Below are 27,968 nucleotides of genomic sequence, written 5' to 3'. Positions count from 1 at the left end.
CCAGCACCAAGCACAGTACACAGCTCACAATAGCTTCTCAGTAAGTACCTGCTGGGTGAATGAACAAAGAAAGTGTCAGGAGGCAACAGGCTTGTTGAACTGTTAAAAATTTTTATTAAAATGTCCAAGAAGTACATTAATGTCCACAGTGTCAGATACCACAGACCCACAGAACACTGCAGCTCACAGCAAAACCAGTGGAACCTGTTCACACGCACACACACATGCCACACACGTGGCCCACACAAACCCCAAAGGGAAAGACCAAAAGACAAACCACCCACTTTAGAAAATACCATAGTCCCCTCCCACCATGGAGCTGGGGTGGGGGCAGGGCAAGGGGCTGAGGGGGCCAAGGCAGAGAGCATAAACAAAGACACTCCCAAAGAGTTGCATCCCCAGGCCCCCAACAAAGGAAAATTCTTTTGTGACATGGATGACTGAAGATGTGTTAATGATTACTCTATTTTTTAAAACCAAGAATTATCAAAGCAAGAAGGCAAACCTATATCCCTGGGTTTTCTCAGTGATAACCATATGGTGGAACAGTGGATAATGTCTAAAGCAGGGAAGACTCAAGACCATGGTCAAGGATGAGGGTCTAGTGTGCACTTGTCAATCTTTTTCTAAATCTGCCTGTGTGTGTGTGTGTGTGTGTGTGTATGAGAGGGAGCACAATTATGTCTCAATTCCTTCCTCCATGCAGAGAGCAGTGTTTGGAGTCAGACAGAGGAAGAGCCAACTCCTTGCTTCTGCCTTGACTGTGGCTTGAAGCCAGTGCCTTTCTCTTATCTGAGCCTGATTTGTCATGTGGAAAATTGGACCGTAATTGTTCCTAAGTCAATGGGCTGTTGAGAAGATTCTAGTGTAAGTTATTAGCATGGCACCTATTCCAAATGTGTCAACTACAATTATTACTTCCCAGGAGGGATATAGGCTCAGTCAACACATTCCTTTCTCTACTCAACCCTTACATGAACCATATATTTGCTTAGCCTTCTTTCCTGGAGAGTGGTTTTTAACACTCATCCACAGGTTTTTACCAGACTGAAGGGGCTTAGAGTAAACAAAACATGGAGGAAAAGCTGTGGATCTTTCCTCCTAGAGATCAGAGAGGTGGTCCCAGCCTTCAGCTTGCAAAGACCTTTCAGAGGTTGCAGATTTGGGGGAGAAAGGCCAGCTGCATTCTTTCCCACTTAAAAAAGCTTTAAAAAAACAAAAACAAAAAACCCAAAAACTAAAAAACTATGGCAGTAGCCAGTTTGGCTCAGTGGATAGAGTGCCGGCCTGCGGACTGAAGGGTCCCGGGTTCGATTCCAGTCAAGGGCACATGTCCGGTTGCAGCTCAATTACCAATAGGGGGCGTGCAGAAGACAGCCAGTCAATGATTCTCTCTCATCATGGATGTTTCTATCTCTCCTCCCTTCCTCTCTGAAATCAATAAAAATATTTTTAAAAAAAATCTATGAGAGAAAAATGTGTGCGTTTCCGTTTTAACACTGCATCTCTCTACAATATGACTGCAGGTAGATGTCATTACTTTAATATTTAAGCATTTCTAGTCTTCCAGGCAATGGCTGGAGACAGGGATGGGGTGGAGATAGGAGTGGGACCCAGGGCAGTGCACTAACAATGTCTGCTTGAGGGATGGGCTCTGATCTAGAAAACTTGGCACCTCCTTGGTCCAGGAAGGAGGTTCTTCGTCTCCCTGAGAGATGGAGGGGGAAGAAATCTGGGCTTGTCAAGCCCTAAATATCCTCTCTTGCGTGTGTGGTGTGTGTGTGTGCGTGTGCGTGTGCGTGTGCGTTTCACCACACATGCAGAACCATCACATCTCAGCTCTGGGACAAGACCTGGGAGGATAAGCAGTACCTTCACTGCATTGCCCACCTATGGCCCTGAACTGTTCTGACCCCTGACTCTGAGGGGATGGAAGGAAGCTGCTCTAAAAACATTCCTAAAATTCAGTACATAGGAGTTCAGGACTGTTTATCCACCAAGACCAAAGACTGAACTAGGGTTCAAGTTCCAGCAGTGTGCTTCCATGTCGTTTTTTACTCCCCAAACCACTGACCGTCACTAAAGCCTTCAGGCTGCATGTAGGACATCTGGCAATGTACAAAGCCTGGATCTGGTGTGAAAAGCAATTCCTTAGTGCAAAGCCAAACATACACTCTTGCACCCCCATCAAAGCCTATTTCAACAACCGGCAATGAGCCTTGCCAACAAAAGACTAAACCAGCGCAGCAAAGAGTGGTCTTTGCCAATTGTGCTTCCTTCCACTGAGATTCTACCAGAGTCCGGTCTGACTGGGATTGGACCGTCAGACACATGGCTACACCTGCCGAGAGGACCTGTGTGTGTAAGAAAGAGGAGAGAGGAGCTTTTTACAAAAGGTTGGGGAGGGGGTTGGGGCTCAGGGGCTTCTGGACCTTCCTGTTGCTCTTGGCTCGACCTTCCCAGGCGAAGGCTCCAGAGGAGGCGTGGGGAGGGGGTTGTGCTTTCGTTTGCCTGGCTCTTCAGCAGAAGTTCCCTTCCTCCTTCTCCCAGTCCTCCGCCGGATGCTTCTTGTGTTTTCTGCGCTCCTTGCGGGACTTGTGGTGGTGGCGTTGGTGGTGACGGTGGTGGTGATGGTGTCGCCGCATCCGATGGGACCTTCTGGCTGCAGGGAGATGAAGGAAGACAGGGGACGTAGCCAGAGGTGGTGAGAAGCAGTGGCCTGATGCAGTGAGCCTCCCCAGGGGGGAAGGGAAAGGGAGGAAATACCAGGCAGGCTGGTCTTTATCTGCAAGGCTGTGTTATCAGTGTGTATAGTCACCAGATGTTCTCATTGGAGACTACAAACAGCTGGAAACATGCTGGGTTGTCATGGGGGGGGGAGCCACTTACGCTTGGTACAGACGATCTGGGGCCTGTCCCACTTGCCATTACTCTGGCACCGGATTACGGACATGTGGTGCTGGGTGAACCCTTCGTCGCACCGGTAGCGCACGGCGGTGTGGACGTTGTACTTGGCCTTGCGGGCACCGATGGGCGAAGCGTTCTCCACCGCCGGAGGGGGGCCGCACAGCACTGGGGACGGAGGAACTCGGTTAGTGGCCATCACAGGGGGCGCGTGGTTTCCTCTCTGGTTAGGAAGGACACACCCATCCAGGTCCTGCCCTTTCCCAGCTGTGACCTCCAGGGCTAGCAGGGACTGTGCCTGTCTCCTCCACCCAGACCCGGAGGCCCTTCCAGGCAGGAACCTCCTGGACACACCCCACCCCCCAGTGCTATGCCTGTCAGGGGTGAAGGAGATGGGAGGTGAGAATAATTTGAGCTCATGGAAGGAAGGAAGGGTATGATCATTAGCAAAGAAATGGAAGCAAGAATGAACAGGAGTATAAGAGAAAGGTGGTCTCAAGAATGCATGTACTGCTGGCCCAGAAAGAAACTCACTACAGACTGAGTTTGCCTTTCAGCATAGCCACTATTGCTTGTCTCATTTTCGGTTCTTAAAAGTGTATCTCCAGTAGGACATGCTCTCACTCATCTGGGGGAAATGGTGAACAACACAGACTGATGAACAAGAACAGACCCAGAGATAAGGAGCCATGGGTCAGACTGTTGGACCTCAGAGGGAGGGTGCGGATAAAAGGGAGAGATCAACCAAAGGACTTGTGTGCATACATATGAGCCAAACTACAATAACATGGAGATACTCTTTTTTTCATCACTTAGATGAACAAAAAAATAAAAAATTTGAGAACGCATCAAGTTGTCAAGGATGGGGAAAAATGGGCACTCTCAGACAGCGCTGGAGAGTGAAAAGCGGGTGGAACTGGCTTACATTTACACACTTCATGAACCCGGGAATGTGAGCCCCGGGAGGGCAGGGGGGCAGGGGGCAGCGTACCTGTGCCCTTCTTACAGACGTAGGGGAGGTTGTAGTTGCAGGGAACGTCATTCCAGCGCCCGCTTTCATGTGCCACCATCACCACACAGTCCTCCCCGCCCGCGAAGAAATTGTCCGGCTGGTTCTCTCTCCAGTTCTCATATTGCTGCAGAAATGGAGAGCAGGAAGGGGGTGCTCAGGGAACCAGCATCTGCCTCAGACTCTGGCACTGTCCACTGCGGGGCTCCCTGGTCAGGCCACTCCAACGCTTAGGAACTCAGTGTTTCTGTCTCTGTGATGGGCACTGTTCTGCCTGCCCTGCGGTGACTGCCAGTGCCGCTGGAGTCAGTCCTCTGGCTGGGAGGCTGCCGTGCCATCTTCCCTCAGACCCCTGCCTCCTGTCTTGCTCCCTCACAGTCTGTTTCCAATCCGGGTCACTCACTGTTAGATGAACAGTTGAACAAAAGGTGCCTCCGCCAGGGAAGTCCATGGTGGCTTCCCTGAGGAGGCAACAGGAGCACCGAAGACTCAAGGAAAAGGTTGACACAGGCACAGAACAAGCAGAGGAAACAGCTAGTGCAAAGGCCCAGAGGCAGGACTAAACTCGTCCTGTTTGAGGGATGGAATAGAGGCCAGTGGGGCTGCAGATACTTGATGGAGTTTGGGTGTGGTCAGTGGGTGAGCAGGGCCAGCTCTTGGGATAGAGGAAAAGAGGTGGATTCTTCTTCAATTATGGCAAAATACATATAGCAAAATTTACCACTTTAATACCTTTTTTTGGTTAATCCTTACTTGATATTTTTTGTATGTTTTTACTGAATTCAGAGAGAGGAAGGGAAAGAAATAGAGAGAAATATCAATGATGAGAGAATCATTGATCAGCTGCCTCCTGCACGCCCCCTATTGGGGATTGAGCCCACACCCGGGCATGTGCCCTGACCGGGAATCAAACTGTGACCTCCTAGTTTATGGGCCAACGCTCAACCACTGAGCCACACTGGCCAGGCTCAGGTATGTTATTCCATTGATTTTTAGAGAATGGAAGGGAGCAGTGAGAGGAGGAGAGAGAAAGAAAAGAAACCTGGATGTGAGAGAGACACATCCATTGGTTGCCAGGAATTGAACGTGTAACCCAGGTACATGCCCTTGACCCTTAGGTGTGCAGACCAATGTTTTAACCACTGAACAACATTAGCCAAGACTCATTTTAATAACTTTTAAGTGTTCAGTTCATTGCCATTAATTAGGATCCACAAAGTTGTACAACCATCACCACTGTCCATTGCCACAACTTTTTCATCGCACCAAACAGAAACTCATCCCCGTTAGCAGTCACTGCCCACCTCTCTCCCCCAGCCCCTGGCAATCACAAATCTACTTCCTGTCTATATGTGTTTGCCCGTTCTGGATATTTCATATAAACGGAATCATACAATATGTTTCCTAGGTCTGGCTTCTTTCTTAGATCACCCTTCCCCCCTCCCCCATTTATTTTGAGAGAGAGAGAGAGAGAGAGAAACATCGATTTGTTGCTCCACTTATCCATGCATTCATTGGTTGATTCTTATATGTGCCCTGACTTGGGATTGAACCTGAAATTTGGTGTATCATAATGACACTTTAATCAACGAAGCTACCTTGCCACCTCTGGCTTCTTTCACTGAGCATCATGTTTTCAAATTTTTTAAAAAATATATATTTTATTGATTTTGTACAGAGAGGAAGAGAGAGAGATAGAGAGTTAGAAATATCGATGAGAGTCATCGATCAGCTGCCTCTTGCACAACCCCTACTGGGGATATGCCCACAACCAAGGTATATGCCCTTGACCAGAATTGAACCCGGAACCCTTCAGTCCTCAAGCCGACGCTCTATCCATTGAGCCAAACTGGTCTCGGCATGTTTTCAGATTTTATCCACATTATAGTGTGCGTCAGCGCTTCATTCCTTTTTCATTGTATTGATTGTTTGCATTTGTTGAATGTATTCGTTGTATCCATTATATGGACCACATTTTGGTTCTGTGTATGTATTCATCGGTTATTGGACATTTGGGTTGCTCCTTCTGGCAATTATGACTAGTGCCACTGTGAACATGTGTGTACCAGTGTCTGAGTCCCTGCTTTCACTTGTTTTGGGCACATACCTAGGAGTGGAATTGCTGGGTCCTGTGTGAATTCTATGTCTAACTTTTTGAGGAACTGACAGACTGTTTTGCATAGCATGAGGAGGTGGGTCTTTATATGGAGAACGATGGGGGAGTCTGACAGGGCTTGAAGCAGGGAGAATCTTGATCTGATGTATGGTTTTTATTTCATTTTACTTTAAAAAAATATTTTTTATTGATCTCAGAGAGGAAAGGAGAGGAAGAGAGAGATAGAAATATCAATGATGAGAGAGAATCATTGATCAGCTGCCTCCTGCACACTCCCCAGTGGGGATCGAGCCCACACTCGGGCACATGCCCTTGACTGGAATCGAACCCCGGACCCTTCAGTCCACAGTCCGACACTCTATCCATGAGCCAAACCAGCCAGGGCTGATGTACGGTTTTTAAAAGTCCCCTGGTCAAGGTTTCCCTCAGGGTGTTGAAAATATTCTGGAACCAGATAGAGATGGTGGTTGCACAATGTTGTGAATATACTAAATGTCACTGAATTATACACTTGAAAATGATTAATTTTATTATGTGAATTTCACCTCAATTTTTTTTAAAAAGTCCCGCTGGTCACCAGGTAGAAGGGCAGGAGTGTAGGTGGCCAGTGTGTGTGTGGTGGTGGGGCTGGGGGGGCTGCTGCAGGGGTTTCAGTGGAGACGGAGCAGGCAGGGGCAGGAAGGGAAATGGGAGAATCTCAGAGCCTGTGGCTGGAGGAACAGGCGACAGGAGCAAAGGAGTTGTCCGCAGTCCTGGGTTTCCACCTTCAGTCACCAGGCAGATGGGCCTTCTACCTGGCTAGGAAGTCTGGTGCTTTGGGGCCTCACTAACGCTCACCTGTCACTCCAGACCTCTGATGGCTCATTTGTGTAAGAGGTAAGGTGACCAGACATCCCGCTTTTGGCGGGACAGTCCCGATTCGGGACGTCTGGTCACCTTCGTAAGAGGGTAAAGAGAAGCCAGAGCAAAGGGCATGGGGTTCACCCCTCTCCCGCTGTTGTAGGGGGGACCCCAGTCAGCAGCCTGGTAGCAGGGACCCAGGCTCCCCGACTCACCAGCCCTGTGTTGTCCGTCCACTGGAAATCCCTCTCCACGATCCTGTCATTCAGGCCAATCCACGTGTTTTCACGCCCAAAGCCTGCGGGGTTAGGGGGGCGGGGTTCAGGACCGAGTGCCTGCCTCTCCCCAATGCCTGGGGTGCCAGCTGGAGGTGGGGTGGGGGTGGAGGGGAGGGCCCAGCCCTTCCTCTGCCTGGAGGTGGCCCGGAGGGGAGAGGGGATGGAGGTGGAAGGGTGGAGGTGGGGGAGGAGCCAAAGGCAGGAGGGGTGGGGGAGGACCCAGACCCTCCCTCAGCCTGGGCGCTGGCTGGAGGCCGGGTCCCCCATTTCCCAGTAGGCTGGGGCTCTGTCTGCTCTCTAGCCTGGAGGGGGGGGGGGGGGGACAGAAAAGGCTGTTATGTGGCTTAAACAAATGGCCCGAGTAAGGCACAAACAGAGACAGTCGTATCTTTGCAGAAATGAGAGTGAGGGACAGGAAAGCCCACAGGCGGCTCCAGACAGGGCAGCCGGGAGACTCAGTGAACCAGGCAGTCACTGAGGCTGGAGGAAGGAGAGGAGGAGATTTGATTGCAGGGAGGAAAAGGAAACGAGTGACCCAGGGAATGAACAAAAGGAAGAATTAGGAGATGCGGCGGGGAAGGTGGGGGAGCAGTGGCCACTCCCAGGGCTGGGCCCCTCCAGGAGTGACAGAGGAGGCCCCCACTGAGACTGGTCAGATGCTTCTGAGCAGGGGCCTCGGGAAACTGCAACTGCCCAGCGAGATGGAGGACAGTGTCCTGAGATATTTCCAAGGACAGTTCCCACCCATGTACGTTTCCCCCAATGAATTCTTTTAAAAGCAAAGAAAAAGGGAGGGAGGGAGGAAGGGAGGGAGGGAGAGGAGGGGAGGGGAGGGGCGGGGAAGACGAACTAGGGGATGGGATAGGGGAAAAGTGAATAAATGGATGGATGAACAGACGGTAGAAAGGACAATGAATGAATCCATAAATGCCGGATTTAATTAATGTGACACTCTTCCTAGGTCTCTGCACAGCTCCTTGCTCATTTTATCCCACACATCACAGATGCTTCCCCGTCGCCCCCTACCCCCTGGCCATTTTATTTGACATCAGCATACTTAGGCCCGGCTACATTATAGCATAGACGTATTTCATTCCATATTCACTCGCCCACAAGAATGCTATTCCCTGAGGACGGGAGAATGTGCATCTTGCTCACTGCTGTGTCCCAGAGCAAGCGTTTGGTAAATATATGATGGGTGGATGAATGAATGAAGTGAATGTATGAATCAGCAAATGACTACACAGACATGGAGATTATTAAGTGGCCATGGCTTGCACTAAGGAACAGAGTTTCGGAAAGGCGGTGTCTTCAGGATCCTGGGGACTTCCCTGGCAAAGAGGACTGCAGGGCCACCCTGACCGCCCCGCCCGCCCCCAGTCCCTACTGTTAATGAAGCCGTGCTCCTCAGGTGAGTGGATGCTGGTCAGGTGGCCAGCTCGGCGGCGACAGTCCCTCTCGGCATCCTCCCACGCCCGACGGTGGGCGAAGTACCGGTAGCAGTGGCCCTGGAACTTGTGCCAGCCGCGGTCACAGCCCTCCGTGTCTGGGAAGCAGGGAATGTGAGGGAGGCTGGCCTTGGCCTGGGAAGTCTGCCTGCTGGCCATGAACACAGCCAGTCTACGGGGAGAGGGCCTGTCCAAGTCATTGTGGGGCGAGGTCACCCCCTTTCCCTGGCCAAGCCCCCACCCCCTGAGGCTCTGTCTCCCCCTTTCAGCTCCCGCTCCCATATTCACTTCTTACCTCTGTTTCTGGAAGAGATCCCACGGGAAGATCTTTACACCCACCCCCTCTCCTCCCACCTCTGACGTCTCCTCTGAGCTGCAGGACCACACCCTCAGGGTGGACCCGGGAACTCAGGAAATGATCTCAGAGAGGCCTAAAATGTCCCTCCTGGCAAAGGGCTTAAATACACATTTCTCCCAAAAAGACAGACAGATCACCAAGAAGCTCACGAAAAGATCATTAGTCACTGGGAAATGCAAATCAAAACCACAATGAGATGCCACTTCACACCCACTAGGGCAGCTACTAGTGTAATTTTCAGAAAGGAAAGTAACCGGTGCAGGTGAGGCTGTGGAGGAGTTGGAATCCTGGTACACTGCCGTGAGAAAGTAAAATGGGCAGCACTGTTAAAAACAGTCTCATGGTTCCTCAGACAGTTAAACATAGAATTACCATGTGACCCAGACATTCCAGTTCTAGGAATAAACCAAAAAGAATGGGGGGAGGGGGGAAGAATAGAAGAATAGAAAACAGGAATTCTGCCCTGACTGGATGGCTCAGTTGGTTGGGTGTTGCCCCATGCACCAAAAGGCTCCCGATTCGATTCTGGCCTGGGTTGCAGGCTTGATCTTGAGTAGAGGGCGTGCAAGAGGCAGCCAATTGATGTTTTATTCTCACATTGATGTTTCTCTCTCTCTCTCTCTCTCTCTCTCTCTCTCTCTCTTCTTTATCCCTCCTCTCTCAAATCAATAAAAATATTTTTAAAAAGAATACATATTCAAACAAAAACCTGTACATGAATGTTCATAGCAGTACTATTTATATTAGCCTCCAGGGGAAAGCAGCCCAAATTACCATCAATTGATGAATTGATAAGCATACCATGAATATTATTCAGCCACAAAAAAGGAATTTAGCACTGACATATGCTACATGTGAGTTAACCTCAAAAACATGACACTGAGGAATTGTGTGATTCCATTTATAGGAAATGTCCAAAACAGGCAAATCCACAGAGACAGAAAACAGATTAGTGGCTGCCAGGATTGGGTAGATGGGGAATGAAGGGTGACTAGTAATGGGGCAGGGTCTCCTTTTATTTTTTATTTTTAAAAAAAATATATTTTATTGATTTTTTACAGAGAGGAAGAAAGAGGGATAGAGAGTTAGAAACATCGATGAGAGAGAATCATCGATCAGCTGCCTCTTGCACATCCCCTACCGGGGATGTGCATGCCCTTGACCAGAATCAAACCTGGGACCTCTCAGTCTGCAGGCCGACGTTCTATCCACTGAGCCAAATCGGTTTAGGCAGGTCTCCTTTTAAAATGAGGGAAATAGCCAAAACCGGTTTGGCTCAATGGATAGAGCGTCGGCTTGGGGACTGAAGGGACCCGGGTTCGATTCTGGTCAAGGGCATGTACCTTGGTTGCGGGCATATCCCCAGTAGGGGGTGTGCAAGAGGCAGCTGATCGATGACTCTCTCTCATCGATGTTTCTAACTATCTCTCTCCCTTCCTCTCTGTACAAAATCAATAAAATATATTTTAAAAAATAAATAAAGTGAGGGAAATAGCTGAAACCGGTTTGGCTCAGTGGATAGAGTGTTGGCCTGCGGACTGAGAGGTCCCAGGTTCGATTCCGGTCAAGGGCATGTACCTTGGTTGCGGGCACATCCCCAGTAGGCAGTGTGCAGGAGGCAGCTAATCGATGCTTCTAACTCTCTATCTCTCTCCCTTCCTCTCTGTAAAAAAATCAAAACATATATTAAAAAAATAAAATAAAGTGAGGGAAATACCTTGGAACTTGCTAGAGGAGGTGGCTGTAAAACATTGCAAATGTACTGAATTCCTTTTAAGTGTGCACTCTAAAAAGGTTAGTCCTATGTTATGCAAATTTTACCTAAAAACAAAACAGTTTGCCTCCAGCAGTCTGCCTATTGGACTCACAAACATGGGACCAGAGAGGGAGACCTGTGGCCCGGCACCCACACCCCCTCCTGTTTCTGGGGTCTCAGCAGAGACTCACCTTTCTCACAGAGGCTGCCCCCGTAGCTCGGGAGGCAAAGGCAGGTGAAGGTGTTGACCTCGTCGATGCAGGTGCCTCCATTCTCACAGGGACTGGAGGCGCAATCATCGATGTCTGGAGGGGGAAGGAGGGGCTGAGTCAGAGGTCCGCCTCCCCACAGGCAACCCTTGGCTCCCAGGCCCCACAGGAAAGATGGAGTCAGGACCCTGCCAACCGTCCTGGACCTAAGTGCAGCAGCAGTGGTCTGCATCAATGGCTCTGGGCCTCTGGGGGTCAAGAGGGTGGAGCCTCGCACGATGGACATAACTTAGCATTAATGAGAGCAGATGTCGCTGAGTTGGCTGGGGGCCAGGGTGTGTGGAGCGCCAGAACAATGCAGGTTATACTCTTGCCAACAGACCCAGAGAATGTCGAAGCTTGCGGGTCTTTTTGGAATGTGGGACCTAGGGAAACTGGGTCCAGAGCATTTGTCAGGAACAGGGAGTCAGAAAGCTATTTGTAGAGATAGCTATTCAGTTGAACTTCCTCTTCTACCACCCCTGTATGGACAGTGCATGAAGAATGTACAATACTTCTTCCACTCTCTGATACCCAGTTTTGTTGTTGTTTTTTTTTGCAGCGTTAATAATAATGGCACCTCCTCAAGGGTGTTTATGAGTAGAGAGTCAGTGGAAGAGCTCAAGAGTTTATAACATTGCCCGGCCAGCATGACTCAGTGGCTGGACATCGATCTATGAACCAGGAGGTCACGGTTCTATTCCCGGTCAGGTTACATGTGCAGGTTGCAGGCCGATCCCCAATGGGGGTGCATGCAGGGGGCAGCAGATCAATGACTGTCTCATCATTGATGTTTCTATCTCTTACTCCCTCCCCCTTCCTCTCTGAAAGCAATAAAAATGTATTTAAAATAAGAGAATTTAACATCATTTATATTTATTGTTATACTAGAGGCCTGGTGCACAAAATTCGTGCACTGGTAGGGTCTCTAGACCCGGCCAGTGATTAGGGCCGATCAGGGCCTTCCTTCTCCCAGCTGCTGGCTGCCAGCCATGGCCTTCCTTTGTTCCACACCGCCCCCTGGTGGTCAGCACACTACAGAATGATCAAACTTCCAGTCAGTCAAACTCCTAAGGGGACAATTTGCATATTAGCCTTTTATGATATAGGGTTTCTATTAATATAGTTGTGAAGGTTGTGAAATTGGTAAGATGATGAACAGAGCTCAAGAAATTGTCTTATTTATACATACTGTTCAAATTTCACAATTTGTCATATATATATATATATATATATATATATATATATTTTTTTTTTTTTTTTTTTTTTTGGTCATATTTCTTATATTGGGGTTTGGGGCTAGTATCCAGCCATTCTGTTGGTGGTACCTGCACCCCTGCCCACCCAGGAAAGGGTAGGATTCCTGGAGCCTGTGGAAGGAAGGAGCCTGAACCTTATCATCCTTCTACCCTCCTTTACCCCTGCCTGGTAGCAATGGGAGGCAGCACGCCTGAGCCTCAGCCCCCAGGATGAGAGAGAGCTCAGATGGCTGATGCTGGGGCAGATTTCCTGGAGTGAAGGAGCGGGGAGGAAAGGAAGCATGTGAAGCCAGCATCTGTAAACCCTGGTTCTCATGGGGTTGACTGCTGTGCTAAACAAACCCCAGGGCTCTGGAGTCAGACAAGTCCAGGTTCTGACTCCGAGTCCGGGCACTCACCGATCTCACAGTTCTCTCCAGCGAAGCCCTGGTCACAGCTACAGCCGTAGAGGGTGCCATTGGCTTTGCAGGTGCCCCCGTGCAGGCAAGGGTTGTTCTCACAGGGATCCGGCGGGGCTGCAGGATAGGCAGGCAGTTCAGGGGGCAGTCAGAACACCAGGCCTGCCTTCCTGGAATCCAGACCTCAGGCACCCGAGGCCCGCTGGCCCAGTCCCTCTCTGTGGAGTCCCTCACTTTCCGGAGGGTAATCCCCACCTTCCTCTCATGTGCCCCTGGGACCTGTGTACTCCTTCCAGAAATTGTCCCAAAGCATCTGTGGGCTGCCCTGCTGTGAAAGGTTCTTTCTAACTGGAATGGGCTTCCCAAAGTGTCTCTTAAAAAGTCATCTTCTAGCCCTCGACAGTTTGGCTCAGTGGATAGAGCGTCGGCCTGCGGACTGAAGGGTCCCGGGTTTGATTCCGGTCAAGGGCATGTACCTTGGTTGTGGACACATCCCCAGTGGAGGATGTGCAGGAGGCAGCTGATTGGTGTTTCTCTCTCATTGGTGTTTCTGGCTTTCCATCCCTCTCCCTTCCTCTCTGTAAAAAATCAATAAAATATATTTTTTTTAAAAAAGTCATCTTCTAGCCCTAGATAGTTTGGCTCAGTGGATAGAGAAATGGCCTACGGACTAAAGTGATTTCAGAGAGGAATGGAGAGGGAGAGAGAGATAGGAACATCAATGATGAGAGAGAATCATTAATCGGCTGCCTTCTGCACACCCCCCACTGGGAATCGAGCCCATAACCCAGGCATGCGGCCCTGACCAGAATACCAGGACCCTTTAGTCCACAGGCTCTCTATCTACTGAGCCACACCAGCGGGCTGCCCAATCACTTTCTAACCTCCAATATCATTTAGTTATTTATTAGGATCCCTGTTGTGTGTTTGTGCCTCCCCCAGAGCCATATGTCCCACATAGCAGCCAAATATAGCTTTTTAAAGTCTAAATTAATTCAAAGCAAATGAAAGTACAATTGTGGTTCCTCAGTCTCACTAGCCACGTTCAAGGGCTTAGTAGCCAGGTGTGGCTGGTTGCTAGTGGATTGGACAGCATAGCTCCAGAACATTTCCATCCTTTGGAAAGTTCTAGAGTGCTGCTCTAGAATGTCAGCTTCCAGAGGACACGTGACTTGGTCTCAGCCTGGGGCCTGGAACACAGCCGGCACTAAATAATTGCTTGCTAACGGAAGGAAGGTAGCTGCTGGCCTTCCTGTAGGGACAGAGGTCGATCCCTGGGGTGGTGGCATGTCCCCCAGGGATTGCCAGACGGGCCTGTGGCCATGTCTGCCCCGCGTGTGCACATGCGGAGGACTGCTAGGCACGGGAATACGCGAGCCCTGCCAGGTGACCCCTGCTGCCGACAGCTGCCCACGGACTGGCGGTGACTCAGTCGCTCACTGGTGCTGCATTTATTTTTGGCTTCATTAGCATTTCTGCAGCGAACACAGGGTGGATAGGCACCCAGATCCCCTCCCCCCCACCCCTTACCCTCACCCCAGCACTGCCTGCCTCTCTCCAACCCTACGCCACCGGCTCCAAGGCAGACCCCACCAGGCTTCCCTTGGCACCATTCCGCACGGTCTACCTCCCACCTCTCGGACTCCCCTTTTCTAGCTCCTTTGACGTGGAACCTCCTTCCTGCTGCCCATCCCCGACAGCTAGTCTCTGCTCTGCTCCCTCCAGAGCACACTCACCCCTCCCAAAACCTCAGGGCTTTTTTTGGTGTGTGTTTTTTAAAACGCCAATGAAATACATGTTGTACAGCTTAGTGGTTGAGACAGAGACCATGCTGTTCGTTGGCCTGATTCAAAACTTGTCCTTAACAGTCCCGGCCGCATGATTCTGCACAAGTCACTCGCCCTCCCCGTGCTGCAGTCTCCCCACGCTAAATAAAGCAAAGATCACACTAAACTTGTTCTACGGGGCATTGAAAGGATCAATCAAGATGATTCCAGCCGAAACCGGTTTAGCTCAATGGATAGAGCGTCGGCTTGGGGACTGAAAGGTCCCGGGTTCGATTCCGGTCAAGGGCATGTACCTTGGTTGCGGGCACATCCCCGGTAGGGGGTGTGCAAGAGGCAGCTGGTCGATGTATCTCTCATCGACGTTTCTAGCTCTCTATCTCTCTCCCTTCCTCTCTGTTAAAAAATCAATAAAATATATTTTAAAAAAAAAAAAAAAGATGATTCCAGTGAAGTGCTCAAACAGGCCAAGTACATGGGCCGTCACCAATAAACATCAGCCTTTACCAATTCATGTCTCCATGTCTGCCGGCCTCCTGAGCACCTAAGAAAAGGAAATCTAGAACGCAGCCCGGAGGTGACAGGGTTGATGATGAAACCCTGTACCTGCTATTCCCAGCATGCACACTTTGCCTTCGAAAAAAGAAAGCAAGTGTAAAACCAATCGTGTTAATAAGTGTTTTTGCAACTCAAAAAAAAGAGGGCCTTTTAATTAGATGCTGGTGTTTCTAAAAGCCCATTTGACAAAAAAAAATAAAATAAAATAAAATAAAAAACCGTTCAATATGCAGGACCTAAAATAAGGCCCAGCCAGGCCAGCATGACTCAATGGTTGAGTGCGGATCTAACCCAGGAGGTCACGGTTCAATTCCCGGTCAGGTCATATGCCCAAGTTGTGAGTTCTATCCCAAGTGGGGGGCACGCAGGAGGCAGCTGATCAATGATTCTTTCTCATCATTGATGTTACTATTTCTCTCTCCCTCTCCATCCCTCAATAAAAAATAATAATAATAATATTTCTTTTTTAAAAAGGGCCAGAATTTGCAAGAGAGCTTCAGGCAGACCTGGTTCCAGGAAAACAGGGTGGTAGCTTTTTCTGGATTCTGCTGAGCCAAGAGCAGCTGAGGCGACGCAGACTTGGGCTCCCTCTGAAGTCTGGCCACTGACTAGCTGGTAGTGACGTTCCTCCCTGAGTTTCGGTTTGCTGTCTATACCACTAGGCTGTACAATACTCCAACCCCTTCCGTTTGGGAGGAACTACATTTGTACTTTCACTTGCTTTTAATTAATTTAGACGTAAAGGTCCCCCAGAAAATGCACCACTGAATCCCATGATGCCTCCTCCATCCGGCCCCACCTGGGGGAGGGGTGTTCTGTGTCTAGCTCTGTCTTTCCCAGTCTGAAGGCCGGCTCCCGGCAGTGTATAGCACTATCTAGCTCTGTGTGGCCATGAACATGAGTTGTTAATTGAACCAAAATCTAACTCCACTCAACACCTCATTCTTCCCCCATCACTCACTGTGCCTTAAAACACATCAACTTGTTCTCCTACCCTTGCCCAGGCCGGTGCCTCTGCCAGGAACATCTTTTCTGCAGTTCAGCTCACCTGATACGTTCCCACCTACAATGTTATTCCTGCTAGAAACCTTCCCAGGCCCCCAGGTGAGCTTTCTCCCTACCCTGAGCTTCCCTGGCCCCTAGTCCCCAAGCCCCGACCACAGTGGGCTGAACAAGGCTACAAAACTTGAACTCACTCTGCTCTGCGCTCCCATCTGCAGGGGTCCCTGGCAGGGCCGGCTCCTCTCCACTTGATGCCTCCTCCACATTGGCACTTCCTGCAAGGACCTCCAGCTCAAACTTGTCCAGGGCCCGAGGGGCAGGCAGCAGAGTGCTGGTGGAGTCCCATAGCTCTGTTGGCTCCCCTGAGGACACTGACACAGGCTGGTCCATGCTGGCCACCGTAGGTGTCCAAGGAGGAAGAGTGGGATCCCCCAGGAGGAAGCCCTCATGTGAAGGGACCAAGGCTTCCAGTGTTCCCTGGGTCGCCATCTGGCCCTCTGGCTCTGGGTGGGGTTGGGAGCTGGAGGAGTCCATTGTGGACGTGGCCGGGACCCCACCCTCGTCCCCCTGGTCCAGAGACACGAGGGACGTCACCACCTTTGTGTCCACAGCCACTTGAGGGCTCGTGGTGGGGCGTTCAGCTCCTCCAGCCATGAGGGATCCAGATTCCCAAATCCTACCAGCATCACTGGGGTCCACGGTGGCTGTATGTGTGGGACCCTCTGTACCTCCTCCATCGGTAGCCGCCCAAGGCTCCAAACTCAGGGAAACTCTGGGGTCCCCCGCCGGTGCAGAGGAGGTGTGGGGGTCCAGCTCTTTGATGTGCAGTGAGGGCCACGTGCCCTGTGCCTCTTCCGCAGGGGCCTTTGAGCTGGGAGTGGGACTCTCTGCTGTGTTGAAGGCCCCATACTCAGACCCCGAGATTCCTCTCCCTCCTGTGGGCTCAGTTGCCATCTCTGTGAGGGTGAAATCTGCTGCCACATTCCAATCCACAGAAGCCTGTGGGCTGGAGCTGGGGTGCTCAGCTTTGTTGAGTCCAGTGGGGCTGGTCTCCCCAATTTCTCCAAAGTCTTCCCTGGGGGCATGAGGACTGGTTCTGGTTTGTGTGTCCGTGGCTACCTGCGAGGGGGTGGTGGGGCTTCCTGCTCTGTGATCACTGGATGTGGGGAACATGGTCTCTCTACCTTGTCCTGTCAGGCCCATGGAGGGGGGCAAGGAATAGATCTCTGGATGGATGGGGTTCTGGGGGCCCGCCTGGGTCTCTGAGGCCAGGGAGGGGAGGGCAGAGGGCATGGCCTCACTATGACCCTTAACCCCATTGATCTGGGTAGGGAGCGGTGTAGGATGTGGCAGGAGCCACACTTTGGGAGCACGGAGCATTGCCACGACAGGGAGGTCTTGGGAGGTGACCATGGGCAATGCTTCCCAGGGGACACTCCTGGGATCTTCTGAGGGGCTGGGAGCCGGAGCAGTGGCCTCTGAGGAGGACCAGGGAGGTTTGAGGGTATCAAGCCTCACACTGGGGCCCTTGGCTTCCTCCAGCTCGAGGCCAAGGGCCCTGCTGGGGCCTGGAACGCTGGGTGGCACCACTGTTGGGGGCCACAGCCAGGGCTCTGGGGGGCTCCTGCCACCAGGGGAACCTGCAACAATATCAATAATAATAATTATCTTTCAGCAGCTCCTTCCATCGAGTGTTTCCTTGGTTTAGCCTGGGGAGGAGAGGGCTTCTAAGGCCAGGGGACCCAGCCTCCACCCCCTGACACCCACTCATGTCCCCCCTCCTCCTTGGACCCCACTCACCAGCTCCAGGAACATCCACTTCGTTGGACAGCACAGCCCAGGGGCTCTGGCTCCTGCCACTCCCTAAGGAGTTCGCGGCTCCGGTGGCCAGGAGAGGCTCCACGTGGTTCCCAGCAGCCTCTGGGGTGGGAGGCTGGGCACTGACCTCAAGCCTTCCCTCCAGCCCTTGCTGGAATTCCTGTTGTTGGAAGTGGCGCCCATTCAAGCCTTTAAAGCGACCCCGCCTCTTGGGCTTGAGGTTGGCTGGGGTCGCCTTGCTGTGCGTGCCAGCTGAAGTGCCTTCCTCCAGGCTGCCCGAGAAAGGGGCCACGGTGCTCAGCCACACCTCCTTAGTCTCCGGGGAAGGCCTTGAGGCTGGTGTGGGAACCCCGAGGGCAGGGCTGGGGGTCTCTTGAGACTCCTGCTTCTCTGCCAGGATTAGAGGCTCTTCCTCCCCACTGGACAGCAGAGGCTCCTGGAAGTCAGGGGTGACCACTTCCCCTTCTCCCAAGTTGGGCTCCAGTTCCCTGGCTGGAGGCCCTTCTGCCGATGGAATCTCCCCCTCATCCCCAGAGGAGGGCGCCTCTGGGTCTCCGTGTTGGGGAGCAGGGTAATGGGCTGTGGTGGAAAGTAGAAGAGGTTGCATTAGGCTCAGGAGCTGGGACGTTCTTCCTGAAGTCTACCTGCATTCTAACATGCTGCCGTATAGACCTGGGTCTCTCTGTCTCTCTGTGACCCCCTGTCTCTCTGGGTGGTTTCTGGAATCCCCCAGAAGGAGAGAGGGTGGTGCAAAGTTATTATCCCCACTGTTCAGGCTGGCACCCGCTGTCAAGGTCAGAGTCAACTGGTCCCAGGCAGGGGTCCTCAAACTTTTTAAAGTGGGGGCCAGATCACGGTCCCTCAGAGAGCTGGAGGGCCGGACTATATGAACTACTAATTCCTACTGTAACTCCTCGGCTGCGCTCACTGCCCAAAAAACCTGGCGGGCAGGATCAGACTCCTCTGCGGGCGGCATGTGGCCCGGGGGGCCGTAGTTTGAAGACCCCTAGTAGCTTGGCTCACCTCTCCCCTTGACTCCTCCCCCCGGGGAGGGAGCAGAAAGCGCCTAATGGGCGTGGCCTTTTTACAAAGGGATGCCACCCCCTTTGGAAGACTTAACTCTTCTTTCTCTCTCTCTCTCTCTCTCTCTCTCTCTCTCTCTCTCTCTCTCTCTCTCTCTGTCTTTTCTTTCTTTCTTTCTTTTCTTTTCTTTTCTTTTTTTTTTTTTTTTTTTGAGACTTAACTCTTCTGAGTCGAAGTTTGCAGCTTGAGGCTGTGGCTCCACCCCAAGTGCAAGGTCATCCCCGGTCTGGTCCCTGGGAGTGTGGCCTGGCCCACGGGGCGTGGCTAGTGGAGTTATCTCTTTCTCAAAGGGTTCCCGGTAGGAAACGCTCCGTACAGGGACCGCAGGACTTACAACCCACCTCCTAACAAGACCTCCAGCCAGAGCTTGGGGCTCCTTCTAACCCCCAGGTGGGACTCCAGGGGGAAGCCCGTCCCAGGTGCACGGCCTTCAGCCGGGGTGTGGCCGATCGCAGCGCAGGTCCTTCGCGCCCCTCCCCGCCCAGATTCCCCTCCACCGGACAGCCAAGCTCCCAGGGGCGTGGCCTCTACTGGGGTGAGAGCCCTCGGGCAAGGCCATCCCTGAAGCACCCCCGGGGGCTGGACCTCCGGGGACACCCTCCCTCCCCGGGGGTGGCCCCTCACGCACCGCGGAAGCAGTATGCGTCGAAGCGCGCGCCGGGCGCCGGGAAGCCGGTGCGGTTGGCGAAGCGGTAGACGGTGCGCACGCCCGGGGCGGCGCCCCCGCAGCGCCGGCGCGGCGTCTGGATCGGGTAGCGCACGCTGCCGTCGGCCAGCCAGCCCGGGTCGCACTGGTCCAGGCCCTCGTGCCAGGCCAGGTGCAGCTGGCCCACCGAGGCCAGCGCCGCGCCCTGGCGCCGGCACTGGGCGCGCGCGCCCGCCAGGGTCAGCCGGCGGGCCGGGCCCACGTAGAAGACCTCGCCTGCGGGAAGGCGCCGGGGGGAGTGAGCAGAGGGCAGAGGGCCGAGGGCACCCTGCCTGGAGCCCACCCGGGAAGTGGGGCTCACTCCGAATAAAAGGCCGTTTTAACTGCTTTTTACAAACGTGGCATTTCGGGCTTCAGAGAGAGGGAGGGGCTCTGTGAGGGGTGGTAGGTAGGAAGGAGGAGGGGGCAGAGGGGCGCCGTGATGGGGAGAGGCTTGGGGCCTCAGAGAGGGAAGGGGTGCAGATAGAGGGAAGGGGCACCGAGAAGGAGAGGGGCTCAGGGAGGGGAGGAAAGCTCAGGGAAGGGGTGGGCCCACGTCTTGGCTGCAGGTTTAGAGAAGGATGAGGATTAGGAGGGACGGGGGTTGGGGAAGGTAATGGGCTCAGGGGAGGGAAGGGTCCTGTCAGCCCCAGACTTACCCCCCAGCTCACGGGCAAAGCAATACACATCATAGAGTTCCTGTGGGTCGCGCCTCCCATAGCTCCTCACCCCTGGAAGGCTGCTACGGTCACCATAGCAACCAGGGCGGGACTGGGTGATGGGATACCTGACAAGACAAGGATGTGTGCTCCTGGGGCCCCCACAAACCATCTTTCCCCGGGGGCTAGCTCTCCATTTCCCCGCCCTGCGCACCCCCTCACCGAACGGTGCGGTCAGAGAGCCACCCAGCATCGCAGTTGTCAAAGCCGTCCTCGAAGGCGGCCTGCAGGTGCCGCGGGGCTGCAATGGTGGCCGAGCTGAGGCGACAGGCCTCTTGGGCCTGGACAAAGGTCAGTGCATAGCGATCCTGGGCTGCCCGGTAGTGGAACACGACACCTGGGAAGGGACATCCAGAACAGGAGGCCACTTTATTCTGAAATCTTTACGAACAGACCTCCTTCTGCAGAATGCCTCCCACCCCTCCTTAGTCTGACAATAGAACTGCTGCCCTCCACTGCCCTTCACTCAGCACCAGACATGACACCAGGGGCAGATGGGGAAACTGTTAACAATGCCCATAAAGGACTAGAATTTGTCAACTATTTGCTATGTAAAAAGCATTTCTAAGTATTATCTCATTGAAATTGAGGCTCAGAGAGGGTCGGTGACATGGCCATGGTCACACAGCCAGTTTGAGGCGGAGCCAGAATTCATGTCCTGGAAGCTCTGACTCCAATGATAGCATTCTTCATGCCCATAGTTAGGCCCAGGAGGTATGAAAGAGAGTGAGAGAGATCCTGCCATTGGGAAATTAAGTGCATGCATTGATAGTGGAGCTATCACTGGCAGCAATGGAAGATCTAATGTGGTTATTGCCCAGCCTAGAAATGGAGGCACAGAGGGCTTCCTGGAGGAGGTAATTGTAAGTCAGGAAGCCCATTATTGAATGGACTTTCTGTGACTCAAATTTTGATTTAGGGATGAAAGAAATGGTTGAGCAAGATATAGGAATGAAACGTTTTGCTCCATCTTATTAAACTGGGAGCCCCTAGAAGGTGGCAGCTGCATCTCAGTCATGACAGTGATCCTAGCACCAGGCTGGCATGCGGTAGGTGCCCAATTAATATTTCTTAGGTGATATTCAGGCTCAGCCCCTCCCCTTCCCCCCTTTGACCCTCCCCCTGCCCTCAACTGACCGGTCACCTCCAGGGACACCAGGTCCTGTTCATCCTCGATGCCTCTCACCACCTGGCAGCGGTAGAGCCCGGAGTCGCTGGCCCTCAGGGGCCCCAGGAGCAGCGTGCCGTTGGCCCGGTGCTGGGGGTAGGCGGGCAGAGACACACGTCCCTGCCAACCCTTGGCCACTCGAACCACGTTGTTCTTGGCCACCAGGATGGGCAAGTCCTGCCACTGGCCCGATGCCGTGCGCACCTTGGTCCACTTGATCCGCGGGGCTTCCCCCTCCGCCTCTGGCCGTGGCCGCAGGGTGAAGGAGCAGGGCAGGGCCACCAGCTCCGCCAGGGCGGCTCGCACGGAGCCAGGCCCCACCTTCTGCATGTGGAGCCCCTTCTCAGCAGCAGCGCTGGCCACAGCAGTGGTGTCCTGTGTGCCTGGAGGGGGCGGGAGGTGGAGAGAGACCTAACTCAGAGGCAAGGCCCAGCGGAGACTATCTCCCTCACTTTATAGGCAGGGAGACAAAGGCCAGAGGGATCGGCACCCCAATCTGTGAGCAGCAGAGGAGGAGTGGGGTCAAATCCCTTCGTAACTGGGCCTCCACTCAGAGTCCAGGTCCCTGCGGCCAGGGACTCTGTGTCACTGACTCGCTGTGTGACTCTGAGAAAGTCACTGTGCTTCTCTGAGACTCAGTTTCCCCAGAAGTTAAGGGAGAGGGAGCCACTGGGAGAGAAATGGGTACCCTTGCAGAGTACCCTCCATGGAACAGGCACTTTATAGATAGCAAGCAGTCCATCTGATTTTCCTAACTATCTGCCGAGGTAGCCATATGTCATCATCCTCTTTTTTGGGGGGGAAACTGAGGCTCAGAGACATTATTGTGCTATCCTATGGCCATAGAGCAATCGAGGAAGCATTTCTAAAGCCTGTGGTTTTGACCACCACTGGGGAGATGCCAGAGAGATGAACATAGACCTTTATTTATTTCTATTGCCCTGTCCATGACAGACATCACTAATCAATGCACACACTATTCTCATTCCTTCCTCTTTCTTCCTTCTTCCCCCATTCCCTCTCCCTTCTCTACTCTTGTTTCCTTTCTCTCTCCCTTCCTCCCCCTCCTTTCCCTCCCCCCCTTTCTCTCTAACTCATCATAGCAAAATGGTGAGAGGCAGGAACCTCCAGCTTTTGCTGGCAATGACTAAAAATAACCTCTCAGGTGTCTTGTTGGCTTTTGACTGTTCAAAGACCTTTTTCATCTATTCTCGTTTTATTCTCCACACCCAGCCAGGGAACCAGCAGGAAAAGACTCCTGAGTTAAAAAGCACTGCCCCATCGTGTCCAGACCCAACCCTCTCCCACCACACAGGCCAACTCACCCTGCTCCCCGTCCACCAAGAGCAGCACCTGGAGGACCAGGAGGCCCGAGGCCCACATAGGCATGGCTCCCATCCTGGACCTGGATCAAGAAAGAGAGGGAGAGAGGATGAACACAACCCCCCCCCCCCAATAGGCGTGGCATGGGAAAACAAATTCCCCCTCTACAGATCTGGAAACTGGGACTCAGACAGGCCACTGCGTCATTCAAAGTTGCACAGGCAGCAAGCAAGGGCAGAGCCAGAATCCAAACCCAGAACCAGCTAACTTCAGAATCCCAGCAGTGATGTCTCATGGTCAGAAGTATGGATGCTGGAGTGGATCAGAACCTCGAGTTGTCTCTGTGTCTGTTCCTTGCTGTGTGACCTTGGGCAAATAGACTAGCTTCTCTGTGTCTAGTTTCTTCGTAGGTCAGCTGGGGATAACACCAGGTACTTGAAAGGAATAGATGAGTCAATACACTTAAAATGCTTAGAACTGCCTGGCATGAAAGAGTAAATTTCAACTATTATTTTTATTATTATTATTAACCTTAACTGAGGCAAGATCAAAACCCATTTTTTCAAGTTGGCCTCCTCATTCAGACTTGGGGTGGGGGGAGCTCATAAAGGGCAGCGGCCAGTCCCAGTCTGCCTGGGGTCCTCAGTCCTGGCAACAGGCTGGCCTCCAAGCCAGCCTTTAATCTGGGTTTTCTGAATGACATGATTCTCAGCTTCAGTTCCAGGATTTGATTGTCGCCAAGATTCTATTCTTGGTTTCTGGGATTTTTGAGGTCCTGCCAAGTCCCAGCTGGAGGATGGGCCTTGCCCTGCCCCTTCCCCTCCCCCTCGTTTCACACTGCTGGCAAAGATGCCTCCTCGGTCCACAAGGACTCCACCATGGGTCCAGCCTTCTGCAGGGCGGTGGCCCGTGGGCTTAAAGTGGACAATTATTGAGTGTGAACTGCAGGCAAGACCAATTCCAAGCTCTGGGACACGGCAGTGGCCTCCCTGACCTCCCAGTCATCCAGAGACTGGAAACCCCTCTGGACAGACTCGCCAGGCTCAGGAGATGGGGGCAGATGGGGAGTTAGAGCGTCACCTATGAACCCAGCCTTGCACCTCTCTCCAATACAATAAGAACCCTGAAAGGGAAGAGTGGATGAGTCCAGAATGAGGGACTTGGGGGAGAGCTGGTCCCCTCCAGAAGGCCCTTCCCAGCTACCAGAGGCCTCTGATGGGAAGCTAGACAGGGACCTGTCCGTGGTGCTGAACTCACCAGTGCCCACTTTGTCTTCTTGCCATAGGACTCAGAGAGGGCTAGCGGTTTGCTTACTGCTGCACAGCAAGGGAGAGGCCAGGCATTGGGACCATGTGGCTGGGTATTAGAGGGTGGGGCAGGACTCTGGGATGCACCTGCCTTAGGAGGGTCTTAGGAGGGGGCTAGTTCTGAGTATTCTCTCTCTCTCTCTCTCTCTCTCTCTCTCTCTCTCTCTCTCACACACACACACACACACAATGGTGAAGAGCTCATACTATATTCAGATGACAGGGCTTCAAGCCCTGCCTTTGTTCTCTACATGTTACATGACTCTACACAGACTGCTTTATCACTCTATGCCTCAGTTCCCCCACTTGTAAAATGGAGGTTACACAGCACGTACCTCGGGTAGTTACTGTGAGGATAGAATGAGCTAAAACATGTGAAGTCCTAGAAATGTTGATTTAAAAAACAAGGTTTTTTGTGTACATTGTCTCGTGTACATACTCAAATATACAGAAGTGGTCCAACATGGTGACAGACACAGTTTCAGGTGCATCCCTCCAACACACATGCCCTCCCACACACACTCAGTTCCCTCTACTTGCACCCTCACACACCCACATCCTTTCTCTTAAAATATCTCTCCCAGGGCCTTCAGAGGTGAGCATTTACAGAACTGTCTGGGGCTTGTCGCCTCATCAATAATACATGAACCTCATGCATATGCAAGAAGGGGTGTGCAAGGGGGGTGGCAGGAGGAAGAGGGGGGTGTGTATGTGTGTGTGTGTGTGTGTCCATCTCACAACCACCTTCTGTCTCAGTAGACACTGAGTGAGGGTGAGTTTGCCAGTGGGCATTTGTGTGTGTTTGTGCCTGGGTGTGCCTCAGGGTGCTGTGTCCAGGTGAGGATACCCATGAGGTTGTGCCCTGTAGTATGTGGACTTGTGCACAGGTCCCTAGCAGCTCTGTGCATTGGGTGGAGCATAGAGGACACCCTGTGGTCTCTGGACATGTGGGTCCGAGTGCCCCTTGGCAGGGAGTCGGGGAGTATATGAGTACATACGAGTGATCACGGAACGCCTCAGAGGAGAAAAGAAACCAGCTCAATAAATCATTCTAGGTTGCCCCTTCCAGACCAAACTCCCTGCCAGTGTCTCCCCTTTCCAATTTTGCACACAGACCACATCTTGAACCCCCACACTGTCAGCCACATGGAGAGGAAGGTTGCTGTACACACGGGACACAAACACAGCCATACACTCCAGACTCAGAGCCCAGAAGAGAGAGAGAGAGAGAGAGAGAGAGAGAGACAAAGATTCACGATGACATTAACAAAGAGAGACAATATGGGCACTGACAAGGCAGGCAGCACGTCTTCTGCACAAAGACACACACCCACATTCTCAGGCTCCCCACATAAACCCTTTGATGAGGCCACATCGTTAGACACAGCTACACGCACACACATACACACACACACACGCACAGCAACGCCACCCCCTGACACAGCCCAGGTTGGATGGCTGTGGCTTTGGTGACTGATGGGCACACATCATTTTGCCACCTGGTGGTGTGGCCCCTGGCACAAGTTTCCTGACAAAGACAATCTGTCACATTCAACTCACAGAGGATCCCAGACCCCCCCCCCCCCCGCCATGGGCACCTACACTCTCCTGGCATGGGGTAGACACACACAAAGCCCCCACCTCCAAGGGGGTCATCTTACATTTGGGGATGCCCAGAAGTAAGAGAGGCTGCTGGGTTCTGGGGTCCCGTGGTCTGCCCACCCTCTTCCCTGCCCTCCCCCCCACCAAGTCCCCCGCTGGGGCCCAGCGCCAACCCTCTCCTCAGCCTGGCTGTCTCCCATTGATGCCATTGAAAGGAACAAAGCCCTGTGCACAGGGATGGGGGTCGCTGCTGCCCAGGCTGGGTCTGGGGTCCCAGCCCCCTACTTCCTAGCACTGACGCCTCCAAACCAAACGGGGACTTCCACCTGCAACCAGATGGACAGATGGAACTGAAGGGTGAGGCAAGGGTCTGCGTCTCGCTGTGGGGACACCGTCAGATATGGAGATGCCTGTGGCAGCCCCCTCGTTGAACTGGTGCCCCTCACAGGTCCTGGAGATCCATAACTTGTACTTTCAGGGGGGCTCTGATCCAGTCTTCACCTGGGAAACCCAATGTGCTCCTTGGGAGGAGGGACAGCACCCCAACTCCAGGTCTGAGGGAACAACAGGGACCACCTTGGGATGGGGCCCCCAGAGCCTTCTCCCCGAGTCAGGGTGTGTCGGTAGGGCATGGGCCAAAAGGACAGAAGACTGCAGGACACCCCTTCCCCTTGGTCTCAGTGCAGACCCCTTCCATCAGGCTCAGAGTGATGGGGGCCCCTTGTCGCTGCAGTCCAGCCTGGCATCCTTCATTCTTCTGCAAATTGGGAATCCCCACTTAAAATCCCGGGGTGTCTCAGCTCGGACACTGGGATGCCCTGTCTCAGAGTCCCCACCCAGCATCTCAGTGCCCCCCTCTTCTCTCTAAACTCGGTGTCCCGCCTCTTGTCTTGGTTCCCAACGTCCCCCCTCCCCCCAATTCTGAGACTCACCCCCACCCAGGCCCCTTCCCCACCAAGGAATCAGTCCCGTATTCCCTAGACAACCCTACCCCAAATCCGAGTTCCTCTGACATTCCCAAGCCCCCTCCCAGTTTGCATTTCCTCCCCAACCCAGGGCTCCCTTTCTCCATTCCCCATCGCCCCCTCCCCATTCTGGGGGCGTCTCGCTGATCCCAGGCTCCCTCCCCAATCCCGAGGACCTCTCCCCCAACCTAGCCCATCCCCTGCGGCGGACCCCCACCTGGCTCCTAGCTCGGATGCATCCCGGGGCGGTCGCCCGCCCGGCACAAAGGACGCTCAGCTCGGCTCGGGCGCGCCAGGTCCAGCCCCTGCGCCCCGCGCTCCGCTCCCCCCAGCACAGTCTCCGAGCTTATAAAGGGGCCGCGGGGCTGTTCTGCGCATGCGCCCATGCCAGACCGAGGCCTCGGGCTGCGAGAGGGAGGAGCCCCCTTTGATTAAAACTCCCAACCCGTTCCTTCCGCTGCCTGTCCCAACCAGGGCAGGACTGCCCTTCACTCTCCCCCGGGAGCCGAGTTAAATGTCTCCGGAAGTTTCATGGTGGGCACGCCCCATCTTACAGATGGGGAAACTGAGCCCCAGGGACACAAAGTTACTCCCAAGGTCATGTGGAGGGGAAGGCCAAGCTGGCATTCTAATCCTGGCCGCCTGACTCTCCAGGGCTCACGCTTGAAGCAGTTGTGATTAGGTATTATTTTATCCCATTTAAAGAGGGGAAGCTGCCGAAGCCGGTTTGGCTCAGTGGTAGAGCGTTGGTCTGCGGACTGAAGGGTCGCAGGTTCGATTCCGGTCAGGGGCATGTACGTTGGTTGCGGACACATCCCCAGTGGGGGGGGGGGGGGGGGGTGTGCAAGAGGCAGCTGGCCGGTGTTTCTCTCTCATCGACGTTTCTAGCTCTCTATCTCTCTCCCTTCCTTTCTGTTAAAAATCAATAAAATATATTTTAAAAAATAATAAAATAAAAAAATAAATAAAGAGGGGAAGCTGAGACTCAGCGAATAAGTGGATCCCTGGGTCCCACAGCTGATAAGAGACACACAAGGTGGACTCTCAGGTGAGTAACATCCAGAGCTGCTGTTACTAGCTCCAACCAGAATGTACCATCCATCCATCCATCCCATCCATCCATCCATCCATTCCTTTGTCCAATCAGCACTTATGGAGCACCTGCTGTGGACCAGGCACTGTTGGCACAGGGGGCATGGGCGTGGGCAGGGAGATACTAATCTTAAAAAGCCTGGACCCACACAGAGGAATAGCACTCAGCTCTAAAAGGGAATGAAGCACTGACACATGCCACAATGTGGAGGAACCTTGAAAACATGCTGAGTGAGAGAAGTCAGATG

At 53.0% G+C, this 27,968-nt stretch overlaps 1 protein-coding gene across 5 annotated transcripts; it reads right to left on the bottom strand.

Moving 5' to 3' along the window:
• Nucleotides 1-91: 91 nt before the first annotated feature.
• On the bottom strand, nt 92-26,983 carry NCAN (neurocan). Of its 5 annotated transcripts, XM_084884179.1 has the most exons (16): nt 26,846-26,911; nt 23,023-23,188; nt 22,757-22,836; nt 21,401-21,814; nt 20,426-20,600; nt 20,204-20,331; nt 19,488-19,781; nt 17,759-18,355; nt 16,153-17,598; nt 12,615-12,731; nt 10,901-11,014; nt 8,535-8,693; nt 7,085-7,167; nt 3,896-4,040; nt 2,890-3,072; nt 92-2,662 (listed from the first exon to the last, which is right to left on the bottom strand). In XM_084884179.1, the coding sequence occupies exons 3-16, from the start codon at nt 22,827-22,829 to the stop codon at nt 2,520-2,522; spliced, it is 4,071 nt and encodes a 1,356-aa protein (XP_084740305.1). In that variant the 5' UTR covers nt 22,830-22,836; nt 23,023-23,188; nt 26,846-26,911; the 3' UTR covers nt 92-2,519. The 5 variants fall into 5 exon arrangements, with proteins under 5 accessions (XP_084740305.1, XP_084740304.1, XP_084740306.1 ...); XM_084884178.1 differs by lacking the exon at nt 23,023-23,188 and having other exon boundaries at nt 26,846-26,983; XM_084884180.1 differs by lacking the exon at nt 23,023-23,188 and having other exon boundaries at nt 16,153-17,148; nt 26,846-26,983.
• Between the last annotated feature and the right edge of the window lie 985 nt (nt 26,984-27,968).

This window comes from Pipistrellus hanaki, assembly GCF_964339955.1.
Source record: "Pipistrellus hanaki genome assembly, chromosome: 5".
NCBI classification, from domain to species: Eukaryota; Metazoa; Chordata; class Mammalia; order Chiroptera; family Vespertilionidae; genus Pipistrellus; species Pipistrellus hanaki.
The sequence above is the reverse complement of the archived record's forward strand: the minus strand, read 5'-3'. Positions and strand labels throughout refer to the sequence as shown.

Excerpts from the sequence above, each read along its gene's own strand:
- NCAN (XM_084884178.1), bottom strand. The coding sequence starts at position 22,829 with ATGGGAGCCATGCCTATGTGGGCCTCGGGCCTCCTGGTCCTCCAGGTG. Across the intron at positions 12,732-16,152 it reads AGATGGGAGCGCAGAGCAGA|CCCCGCCGGATCCCTGTGAG; the intron begins GTGAGTTCAAGT and ends CCTATCCTGCAG. Across the intron at positions 11,015-12,614 it reads TGGAGAGAACTGTGAGATCG|ACATCGATGATTGCGCCTCC; the intron begins GTGAGTGCCCGG and ends TTCCCCCTCCAG.